Source organism: Benincasa hispida, chromosome 7 (genome assembly GCF_009727055.1).
Source record: "Benincasa hispida cultivar B227 chromosome 7, ASM972705v1, whole genome shotgun sequence".
Classification (NCBI taxonomy): Eukaryota; Viridiplantae; Streptophyta; class Magnoliopsida; order Cucurbitales; family Cucurbitaceae; genus Benincasa; species Benincasa hispida.
This window is the reverse complement of record NC_052355.1, coordinates 27,861,637-27,873,406: the sequence shown is the minus strand read 5'-3', so window position 1 is coordinate 27,873,406 and position 11,770 is coordinate 27,861,637. Positions and strand designations below refer to the sequence as shown.

The following is an 11,770-nucleotide window of genomic DNA, read 5'->3' as shown; positions in this document are numbered from 1 at the left end:
TATTAATCATAAAATTGAAAGGTGAAAGGCCCATTAGCTATTTATATATAGCTTAGAAACTAAATTTATAACTTAGCTTAAACAATATATGGTAAATATAATTTTCTTATCATAGAATTTATTTGCTTCATAGATTGTAGTACTAAAGTTAATGTTAAATTACAAGTTGGGTCTTCAATTTTTTCGGTTGTATTAATCATAGAAATTTAAGATGTGTCTAAGAAGTATTTGAAATTTTATGAATCTAACATGTCCTATATATATTCAACATTCTTTTAATTTATTGGGTTATTACCAAAGAAAAAAATCAACAAGTTTGAAAATTTAAATACAGGTTGGATAATACCAAACCCATTTAATATAAAGATGAAAGGAAAGACCTTTTAAACACAAAATGTAAAACTCATTGAATTTATGTTTTTAAAAATCGAAGAAGCTATAGAGTAAAACTCTAATATTAAACTTTAATTTATGACCTATTTAGTTAAAATAAACCAAATTCAATTACGTATTATTAACTTAATTAATATAGTATTTATATTATCAGTTTCAAAGTAAAAGGTCAGTTTCCCAACTCCACATATCATCAAGAAAAAACATATTCCAGTTGGCACTCGTAATCTTTTAGCTTTTGAAAATTAACAAATTTTCTTTCAATTTCTTTTTATGTTTTTTATATATTTTATGTAAAAGAATTGAATTGTTAGTCAGATTTAATAAATAAAATAAATAAATAAAAACTATTATTTTGATTTAATTTTTAAATATATTTATAAAAAAGTTAGTAGTAGAAGATTTTTTTATAGATTTAAGTTTTAAAAATAAACCATAAAATCAAATAGTTACGAGGTAGGATTTAATAATGGAAAATAAAGGAGTATTGAAAAACAATAGAGAGGAAGTTGGGTAAATATTATGTAGTTTGGATAAAGCACATTAAAACAATTCATCAATTATTTTATTAAATAAAAGAATTATCTTCGATGCGTGAATTAATGTAAATCATATATCATGGCCCCAAAAGAAATAAAAAATAAAAATAAAGAAAATGGGAGAAATGGAAAAATGGAAAAATGACGTGTCAATTCTTGGTAGGTCGGCGGTTTCCGCTCTCCTCCCCGGAGCCCCCTCCTCGGTCTCACAAAATACAAAACAGAAAATTAAAAAATGAAAAATGAAAAAAAACAAAAACAAAAAATAGTGAGAAAAATCAGAACGAACATCTCTCTCTTTCTCTCTCCCCTTCGCTCGCTCGCTCGCTACGAACATTCTCTCTCTCTCTCTCTCTCTCTCTCTCTCTCTCTCTCTCTCTCTCTTATAAGCAAATTTATAAATTTTGAAATCATTCTTCCATTCGATCTCTCTTTTTTGTGTCAATTTTCTATCTGCATTTTCTCGTTCAACTTCTCTGTGTAAATCTCTCGCCATTTTCAGTTTCTCTTTTTCGCATTGTGAAGGGGGGAATTTTAGGGTTTTGTTTCTCATACTTGGTCAGGAAATAAACGCGCAAAAGAGCTTCAGAGGTACGTAATTGCCGGTGAATCTCATAATTCCTACTCCTTTAACCTTAATTTCTTGTTTTAATCCCATCCTCTTTCGTCTTCCCATTCATTTTCTTTCTAATTCGACTGTTCATGATTTCCAAGCTAATCTAATTCACTCCTGGGTCGGCAATGTTCTCATCGGATCTTCGTTTCAATGTCAGTTTTGATGATTTGATTCTTCGTATTCTATTTTTATAAGGTGCTTTTTTTTGTGTGTGTGTGTGTGTGTGTGGAGCCATTTGGGTTTGAATCCGATTGTTTAGTTTATTATTACCTCTATTGGGTTTGAAAATATTGTTAGGGCTGGTTTGTGGTTGTGGAGTAATTCAACCGCGTGATTTTGTTGGTTCTGGGAGGGAGGGACAAGGGTTAATGGTCTTGTTATTGTTGATAGAAGGTGGAAGGTTTTGTTGGGACGTTGTTTTTTGCCCGATGCTGGCAGTAGGGTAAGAGATTGCAGAGTATGACGGATTTTCAATCGCTACAACAGAAGCCTGATTCTAGTGATGCCAGAGCGGAATTAGAGCGTGGACTTGAGGAGTTAATGCGTGGGCACCTGGATGAATGTATTCCATTTGCTTCATGTAGTTCTGCTGCCAATCAAGAAGTTGAGGATGAAGAAGGTGATCAGCTTCTACGGAGGAGAAGGCGGTCTGATCTTGAGGGTGATGATTTAGCTGAATCTTCAGCTGCACGCCGTCGTCACTCTCGAATTTTGAGCCGCTGGGCTGCTCGGCAGGCACAGGAAATGATAACCACAATCGAGAGGAGAAATCGTGAATCTGAGTTGATGGCACTTGCAAGATTGCATACCGTTTCAATGCTTGATTCATCCTTTTTAAGGGAGTCCCATTCTCCAACTTCAAGGCAGCAGACTACCGTTGAGACTCCAAGCACACAAGCTTCTGCGATATTACAGATGTGGAGGGAACTGGAGGATGACCATGTGTTAAATCGGGCTCGTGAGCGGGTGAGGGAAAGGTTGAGGCAGCAAACAAGTGTTGATTCATCTACCAATATGTCCAGTACAAATATGTCTGATAGTCGGGGGAGTGAGAATCAGGGAAGCTTGGTGGATGCAAGTGAGAGTGAGAATGATTTTGGGGCATGGAACCATGATCAAATTGCATCACAGCATGTGAGGGATGAAAATAATGCTTCTAGCAGAGAGCAATCTCCTGATCTTGGCGAAGTTGAGAGGGAGAGAGTGAGGCAAATAGTACGAGGATGGATGGAGAGTGGAATCACTGATCCATCACCTAATGTTTCTGAGAGGAGCACAAGATCCAGAGCTGAATGGCTTGGGGAAACAGAACGTGAGAGAGTTAGGATTGTTAGGGAATGGGTACAGATGACCAGTCAACAAAGAGGAAGTCGTGGTGAAAGGAGAGAAGATCGAGGAACTGGACGTGGTGCACAAGTTGATAGAGGCCGTGATGAATTGGTTGCTGACCAGGATGAAGGCCAGAATGAACACATTCGCAGAGACTTGTTAAGGTTGCGAGGAAGACAAGCAATACTTGATTTACTTGTAAGGATAGAAAGGGAAAGACAGAGGGAACTTCAAGGGCTTTTGGAGCATCGAGCTGTTTCTGACTTTGCCCACCGCAACCGTATCCAGGTCAGCTGCCAAGTGTGAATGTTGTTTTTATTTATTCTACCTTTCTTTGTCTTGGTTCACTTTTGCGTAAAACTCAAATTGATTGGATTTTGAGAGGTCAAGAAGTAATTGAAGACTTTGCGTTTATGTGTTTTTCCTTTTAGAGTTTGACTGTTAAAAATATTCTACATCCCGCTTCATTTAATGTGAAGCTCTTTAAGACTCAAGAGCGACCCCAAATTTAGGAAGTACTTTAAAAACATTTTCTTTTTAGGTATTATAATCGTATCACAATCTTGATTACAATTTTTAATTATGCTTACTATATGTTTATCTCTTCAGCGTCTCATTGTTCCATTAGATGCTATTTGCATTGGCAGCTATTATATGACCACTAATCCTCTATATTTCCCCAGTCATTGCTTAGAGGTCGATTTTTGAGAAATGAAAGGACTGTTGAAGAGGAGCGGCCACCTTCTATGGCAGCAAGTGAAATAGTACAGTTACAGCAGCGACACACTGTTTCTGGTTTAAGGTATGTTGTGTTTGTGAGGATGATTAGTTTCACTTCCTTCTGTGTTTACTATCTCGTGCGAAAATAGGTATTATTGTGTATCCTGAGCATTGTTATCTTCCTGTTTGTAGTAATATATTTTTAATCTAGGATGATTTTCTGAAATGTCCTGTGAGCCTTGAATCATGTCGAAAAGACCTTCTCATTCCCAGAGTTTTGTTTTCTGAATTCTGATTTGTGCTGAGTTTATAAAGAATTATTATTACTTGGGAAATGGTTTAGTTTATATGTGTATATATACATATTTGGCTCAGGGAGGGATTCCGCTCTAGATTGGAAAATATTGTTCGTGGTCAAGCAGACGGCCAATCTGATAATGCAACTAACAGTGACATGAATGATTCTAGAAATGATCGAGGTCAAACGAATGGTTCACAGAACATCGAGCAAGAATATGTACAGTCACAGCCTGAGAGTCAGGTAGCTGAAACCAGTCAGTTGCCTGATCAAATTGAAAACATGGAAAGTAACTCAGAGATAGAGAATATGAATTGGCAAGAAACTACGAATCAGGATGGGGACTGGCGCGGACAAATTACTGAGGATGGTAGAAGAAACTGGCAACGGACAACCTTTGGCCCACTCAGTGAGTGGAGAGATGATAATGCTGAGGATGTGACATCAAATTGGCAGGCAAATTCATCTAATGATTGGTCACCGCCCAGTACACAGGTAAATGCAGAACGAAGAGAAGTTCATCCAGCAGAACCTGCTGCAGTTTGGCATGAGAGAGGCACTCGAGAAGCTGCTGGAAATTGGCCAGAGGGGCCCTCTGGTCCATTTCGAAATCGTCGGTCTGTTCCAGTGAGAAGGTTCAACAGGTTTCACCCACCTGATGATGATAACGTCTATAGTATGGAACTTAGGGAACTCTTAAGCAGGTGGTTATCATTCTCTAATTGTTATATTTATATTGGCAGGCATTGATGTATTTACACATTGCTTCCAATTTTTTTTTTGTAGGAGAAGTGTTTCTAACCTTCTTCGTAGTGGTTTTCGGGAAAGTCTGGACCAATTAATACAATCATATGTGGATAGGCAAGGTCGTGCTCCCATAGATTGGGATTTGCATAGAACTTTGCCTTCACCAACTCCTGCTTCTCCGCCTCAGGATCAGGACCAACAGAATGAACAGACTGATGAACAAAATGATGCTGTAAATAGACCCTCTCTGGTGCTTCCATCTCCACCAGTTCCTCCACCTCAACCACTTTGGCACCATGACCTGCATCATACCAGCTGGTCTCGTCATACGATGCACCGTTCGGAAATTGTGAGCTGCTTCTTCTTTTTATTTATTATCTTTTTTAATTCTTATCCTGGATTTAGATTTTGCAATGTCTATAAAAGGAGACATGGCCCTATTTGTTATAGGGGAGGGAAGTCATTTATTCAATGACTCGGGAAACCTATAGAAAATTGATCTTGGTAGTAATTGTGTTTCTTCTCTCTCTCACTGAACACACGAACACACGAACACGCACATTCTTACAATGTGAACAAATAGTCGAAGCTTTTGGACTGGTACTCCAAGTGAGCTTCGATGGTTGAAAAGCTTGCACGAGAATACGCAAAGTTAAACCACCACCCAAGTCATTTAATTGCTTCCAGTTTATCTTCAACCGAGAAGAATTGTTTTTCTACAATATGTGGAACAATCTGAAATTCGTTTGTGAAACTTTCCTGCCTTGAAGCTGTTTATTTCTGAATGTAGATTGTGTGGTTTGAGGGTGTGCTAAAATTCGTTTCTGATTTTAGCAGGAATGGGAGATTATTAACGATCTGAGAGCAGACATGGCAAGACTTCAACAAGGCATGAATCATATGCAGAGGATGTTGGAGGCTTGCATGGATATGCAATTAGAATTGCAGCGATCTGTTAGACAAGAAGTCTCTGCAGCATTAAACAGATCTGCCGGAGAAAAAGGTCAGATTTCATTTTACTGCAATGTAATCCTCTCCTATATGTTGAAGAGGAATGCCTATAGAACTACTCTAAATATACATCGACGCAAATTGCCTCTCAATGTAGGTCTACCCGCTGAGACATCGGAGGATGGTTCTAAATGGTGTCATGTGAGGAAGGGAACGTGTTGTGTTTGTTGCGACAGCCACATCGACTCTCTCCTCTACAGGTATGTCTTTTAAGTTCTAATTAATTTTTTTAGAGTCAAATAGGAGAGATTCAAACTTTTAACCTCTAAATTGTGTGGTATATATGAGTTCTAACTGTTATCGGCTTAAAAATGGGAATAGACTTAGATACCAACTGTAAAATGGAAATCTTACTGCAGATGTGGACATATGTGCACTTGTTCAAAATGTGCAAATGAGTTGGTCCGTGGTGGTGGGAAGTGTCCGCTGTGTCGAGCACCAATAGTGGAAGTGATCCGGGCATACTCGATACTGTAGAAAGAAATGGGAAAAGGAGATATAGTTAAGTCAGTAGTGTGCAGCTCTTTCAATTTGATTGGGGAGGTAAGTGGTTTATTTGATAACACAGATGGGAGCCGTGAGAATTAGCGTTCAGTAGGTGCCGCTGTGTTGTTCTGATTATATGGAAACATTATCTTGCGTTGTATAATTGGAATGACAAATTTGCATGGTCGATTCATCATTTTTTACGTAAATAAAAAGAAAAGAAAATGTAAGTCTGAAGATATTCTTTTCCTTTCAAGTTTCAACTCTTTGACATTAGTTTTCAACACAGGCTTAGGTAGTGCTTCAGTCCTGGTATTCTGCTAATGCTCTTATTTCAAGGTAAACTAATTTCTTTGTACATTTATTAAAAAAAAAAAAAAATGAATTTCAACAAAATTGGCTTATCTAATATTAGATAAAAGAGGGAGTAGTCCATGTATCTCTTAAAAGTTTGTGAGGTCTCATCATTTTTCAATGTAAATCTTCACCATATAAAATTGGAATTTCATCCATCAGAAAGGATATCATAAAGTGGTTCACCTTTTAGCCGACACCGGAGGGGTGCTCAGTTACTAAAAATCCTTTGTAATTTCAATTCAACGTTGTACTCATTCATTAGAACCAGTTGCTTCTTTACCTATCCTATTTATAGACATTAGATGACATATTTAGAGATGTTCTATTCGATATATGATGAAACATTGATGAAAGGTCAGATAATAGAACATATCTAAAATGGCTTCGAGCATCCAGCTTCACCACAGTTGCCTGCCCTCTCCTTATTCGGCACTTCCCAGTCCACAACAGACCTGATTCATCAACCCGGACAATAACAAGATTGTTTCTGCAAATTTCTTAAGCAACTTTTAGACCACTTCCTATACCTATGAATTTTATTGGATCTAGAAATGATACGTTGGAAGAATCTTTTGGCTCTTTCAATAGCAATGGGTGGATTGTTTCACTTCTATTACTAAAAGAATTTACGAAATTTACTCAGCTAAGATGTCTAAAATTTTGCCTAAAACTACTGTGTTAACAAGATGTATCCAGTTTGATCGAGGTCAATTTTTTTTTCAAGAGAATGTTATAAGGAGTCAATGTCTATGTTATGATTTGAAGATTTTAATGTGGTTTAGTTTAAAATCGAGAATGTCTTGAGATTAATGTCATTAGTGTTTCTTTGCTTGGGTCTTCAATGAAAATGTAGAGAAAATGACAATATAGTGTACGAGAATGATTTTAAAATAGTTAAAATCATGTTTAAAATCAGTTTAATCGCTCAAAATCACATTAATGTTTAATTTTATATTTTTAAATGCATTTTTTATACCATTAGAAATTGATTTTAAATGGTTAAAAGCACTTTACAAGTAATTTTGAGATTTAAAAAAGTGATTTCAACAATTTTAGAATCACTTCCATTCCAAACATGCAAATAAGGGTTTCGTTTCATTTATGTAGTCTTTTGATCCTAATTTGTGAACAAGAAGTCAAATTCCAATAAGATTAGATATACGATTAAACTTGCTTGTTTGAGTTTAACAATAGTAGGATGAAGAATTCAACTATTAATCATTGAGATGTTAATTACTAAAAGAAAAACTTCACTCCAAAAAATAACCTTAGGAATGAGATTTTGAAACCAAATCTTTACCAAAAGTTACATGATTATTAAGCCAAATTTCACAAAAGAAAGCAAGACTTAAGCTGAATAGATATATTTATCACACCATTTACTATAAATTAAAAAGATGTAAGGTTTTGAGATTTTGAGCCCCATTGCCAATATCGCCAAAATCCAATTATTACTCATTTTTCCCTCTTTTCTTCCCACAAAATGTGAAGCAAGTTTAAAAGGCAGCAGCTTTTTGTTGGAATTTTGAATGAAATGACATTTCATTTCATTTCAGCTTTGATTGCTGAAGCCAAATGGTCGTACGCTCGTGTCCAGGCATTGCCCATTTCGTCGCTCCATTTTTCTCCCAATCCCTCTTTCACTGTTCGTAGCAATGCCTCTTTCACTACCTGTCCATATATAACCTCCATCATTCCCCAAAATCCAATTACCACTTTTAGGATATGTCCGGGAAGTGATTTTGAGATGGTCGATATCATTTTTTTCTCTTGTCAAAATCACTTTTCCTTAAAATGATAGTATTTAGCATGACCTAAAATTGATTTTAGAAAAATCTAAAATCATTTCAAATTGATTTTGGAGGAATTAGTTGATAGGTGATTCACTGAGAATCAGTATTAAAATAGTTATCTAATTCTGTTTTTGTTAAAATATTGTTTGTTAACTATTTGTGAAATCATTTTTTTAGCTGTAACAAAAGATGACAGATATTATCTATCATTAAATTGTTAATAAAACAAACAATTGTATATATTTTGACTTTTCTTTCCAAATCTATTATAAACATTCATCCTACTCAAAATATCAATCATGACATTAAAAATTTAACAAAATAAATAAAAATAGATACTTACCACAATATTTAGTTAAATAATAATTTTTCAAATAGAAAATACAATTTTGAGTAATTGGATAACTCTAAATTCACTTTTAGAACCAAACATAAAAATTCAAAATTACTTTTAAATATTTAAGAATCGCTTTGAAAAGTTTAGAACCAAACATAAATTTTATTGCTTAAAAATATACTTTACAAAATCAATGGTACCTAAATCTCTTTTTCTAAAATCACTATTTCAACTATCACTTCCAAACACACTCTTAAATTATTTAAATTACCATAATTTTTCTTTATATACAATAAATAATTAAAATCTTACTTTTGTCTCGTCTAACTATTTTTTAAAATCTATGGAGCTGTTAGATAGAAAATTGAGAGTTTATTAAACACAAAATTGTTTTCGACTAAAAAGTAAGAAGTTTTAATCTTCCTTCACATAGTAATGAATTATATGTTAAAGAAGAAAAGTTAAAAACAAAAAAATAAGATTCACTTTTATGTCTAATATATGAGTTTTAGAAAATGTCAAATATGTCAGAGTTCCATTGAATACAAAATTAGTAATTGAAGATTTTGTATATATTTGTAAGGTTGGAATTTATTAAGCACAAAATTAAATGTATTATACACTTGTTAAAGTTCAAGAAATTATTTAAAAATACATTTAAGAGACTGAAACTTAAATAGTAAGTTTTTTTTTCTAAGAAAATGTTAAATTACAAATTCAGTGTCTAAATTTTAAGTTTTTGTCTATGCAATCTTCGAAATTTCAAATTTGTTGTATATTTGATTTCTAAGCTTTAAAAATATCTAATTTGAGTCAAATAGATCTAAAATTTTAATTTCATAAGGCACTTTTTAAGAAAAAAAATCATAGACCAATTAGACACAAAATTGAAATTTAGATTAACATGAAATTTAATTTTATATCTAATATATAAGTTAATTTTGTAAGTTTCAAATACTTTAAAGGAGTATGAACACAAAATTGATTATTGACGATCTATTAAATAATAAAAATATTCAAAATTTATTAGATATAAAATTGAATTGTTACCTCAAAATGTGGATCGATGACTCCATTACGAAGGTGGACAGACCCCAAATATTGTAGGGTAGTCTCAGATACAATCACTTCCCCTTTCTCTTTCAATTGAATGGCTGCTTCACATGTCTTCATTTTGTTCATTTTTTCTTGTGTTAGTTTACAATCTTATAGTTATTGCATAAATTATGATTTACAAACAAATGTACATCAAACAACATTTCAATTTATAGTGTTTTATTGCCATTTATTAAAAGCTATGATCAGGCAAACATATTTGATTACTATATATATTTGAGTTCGACGATTTCAAATGAAAATTTAAAATCAAATTTTGAGATGATAATTGATATCAAATCGATTTAGCTATTCTACAAAGGAGGGATTAAAAGTATAGTAAATTAATCGCATAACAAAGAGTCTATGAGTGAAAATGAGAGTCAATCACATTTGGAGAATACAAAGCCCTTTGGTCTTTCCAAGGACCGACAAATTTACATTTTAATTGGTGAGCAAAACAAGACTCTATCATTGGTATATGCATGCTAACTTAACGATCATCCATCATTAACTAATAAAATGCATTCAACTAAAATGATTGGGGCGATATTCAAGATTCAATTTTCGATTACAGATTATACTGTATTACACTCATTCATATTTCAATTTTTGTTAAACATTTTAATAATTTTTATTCCAATAACATAAATAGTTTTGAAATATTTAACGAGAGATCAAAGATAATGTTACAACTATTAAAATAATAAGAATATTGAAACAAATGACAAAGTTCAAAAGCGTTTTTTTCTATATTTATATAAAATAAGTCACAAAAGATTTATTTGTGGCCGTTTAGAAAATATAAATATTCAATAAGTAAATTTTTAGTATAAAAAGATAGTCTATACATACCTATTAACATAGAATTAAACTCAACTCAATTGACATAAAATTTGTGCTTTCAGAACTTCGAGATTAGAGACTCGATTCCCGTCTCGGTAAAAGAAAATATAGAAATTCTAGAGAGTGAGAGATAGAGAGAGCAATAAAAATGGCTTAAAGATTGGTAAAATGTGAAACATATGAATTGAAAAACACATAGAACTGACCATTTTGAAAACCTTGAGGGCATGAGCCTTGAGCTTAGGATTGTTCTGAGGAATCTCTTCTGAATCCCTTAAGAAAGAAAACATGTTCTTTGCTGCTGGAGCTATCTCCAATATCCTTTACATTATAGTAAATAATAATTAGTAAATTAAACACCATTTACAATAATAATAATAATAATAATTAATAATTAATAAAGCTAATTATTAATACTTACTGAGTAAAGAAACGAAGGCTGTACAAAGGCAAATCCTTCTTCAAAACTTCCCATGATTCTTTCACTAAACCTTCTTCCTTCTCTGTGAATTCCATCTCTCTCTCTCTCTCTCTCCTATTCTTTCTCTCTCTAACAGTTTCAAGGATAAGGTGCTTTGGGGGACCTCTCTTCAATTTCCAACTTATAATGTTTTTCTCTAAATAAAAAATTAGTATTAAAAAATTAAAAGATTAAAATACTATTTTGATCGTCCTCTAATTAGAAGCTTATCCAATTTTAGATTTTTTTTTTGTACTTTTAAAAGTTGAATTTTAGTTTATATAGTCGGAGTGAACTTAACTCAACGGTAATTTATATAACATTCCTTCTTAGAGGTTGGAGGTTCAATTCTTCATCTCTGCAATTTATGTATTACAAAAAATAGTTTATGTACTTTTAATCAATTTCAAATTTCAAATTTATTTGTTGATTATTTCAAAAGAAATTTGTTATCTATTTACAATTTTATTCTAAAATTTGAAAACATATCCACATTTGTATTTTAAAGATGGTTGTTTTCAAATATAGAAAAAATGAACAAAAATATTTACAAATATAGATAAATTTCACCATCTATTGCAATGTATCGATTTTTCTATTATTTATAAATATTTTTAGCAGTTTGTCATTTCTAAAAAATTTTCTTTTAAAAATTATTATTATTATTTCGTTAATTTTGATAGAGATGGGCTAAAACCTAAATTTAAGATTTACAGAAATAAAAATACCAATACTAAAATGAA

At 32.8% G+C, this 11,770-nt stretch overlaps 2 protein-coding genes across 5 annotated transcripts; one reads left to right on the top strand and one right to left on the bottom strand.

Moving 5' to 3' along the window:
• Positions 1-1,222: 1,222 nt before the first annotated feature.
• On the top strand, positions 1,223-6,395 carry LOC120081369. Of its 4 annotated transcripts, none has more exons than XM_039036177.1 (8): positions 1,223-1,523; positions 1,942-3,165; positions 3,561-3,679; positions 3,973-4,599; positions 4,682-4,991; positions 5,477-5,645; positions 5,751-5,853; positions 6,013-6,395. In XM_039036177.1, exons 2-8 carry the CDS (start codon positions 2,008-2,010, stop codon positions 6,128-6,130), a joined length of 2,604 nt encoding a protein of 867 aa, XP_038892105.1. In that variant the 5' UTR covers positions 1,223-1,523; positions 1,942-2,007; the 3' UTR covers positions 6,131-6,395. The 4 variants fall into 4 exon arrangements, with proteins under 4 accessions (XP_038892105.1, XP_038892104.1, XP_038892103.1 ...); XM_039036176.1 differs by having other exon boundaries at positions 1,939-3,165; XM_039036175.1 differs by having other exon boundaries at positions 1,647-3,165.
• Positions 6,396-7,745: 1,350 nt separating this feature from the next.
• Positions 7,746-11,151, bottom strand: LOC120081251 (non-symbiotic hemoglobin 2). Its single transcript, XM_039035970.1, has 4 exons — positions 10,989-11,151; positions 10,774-10,888; positions 9,677-9,793; positions 7,746-8,167 (listed from the first exon to the last, which is right to left on the bottom strand). The coding sequence occupies exons 1-4, from the start codon at positions 11,081-11,083 to the stop codon at positions 8,039-8,041; spliced, it is 456 nt and encodes a 151-aa protein (XP_038891898.1). The 5' UTR covers positions 11,084-11,151; the 3' UTR covers positions 7,746-8,038.
• Between the last annotated feature and the right edge of the window lie 619 nt (positions 11,152-11,770).

Excerpts from the sequence above, each read along its gene's own strand:
- LOC120081369 (XM_039036177.1), top strand. The coding sequence starts at position 2,008 with ATGACGGATTTTCAATCGCTACAACAGAAGCCTGATTCTAGTGATGCC. Across the intron at positions 3,680-3,972 it reads CACACTGTTTCTGGTTTAAG|GGAGGGATTCCGCTCTAGAT; the intron begins GTATGTTGTGTT and ends TATTTGGCTCAG. Across the intron at positions 5,646-5,750 it reads CAGATCTGCCGGAGAAAAAG|GTCTACCCGCTGAGACATCG; the intron begins GTCAGATTTCAT and ends CTCTCAATGTAG.
- LOC120081251 (XM_039035970.1), bottom strand. The coding sequence starts at position 11,083 with ATGGAATTCACAGAGAAGGAAGAAGGTTTAGTGAAAGAATCATGGGAA. Across the intron at positions 9,794-10,773 it reads CCCTCAAGGTTTTCAAAATG|ACATGTGAAGCAGCCATTCA; the intron begins GTCAGTTCTATG and ends AACAAAATGAAG. Across the intron at positions 8,168-9,676 it reads TCATCGATCCACATTTTGAG|GTAGTGAAAGAGGCATTGCT; the intron begins GTAACAATTCAA and ends ATATATGGACAG.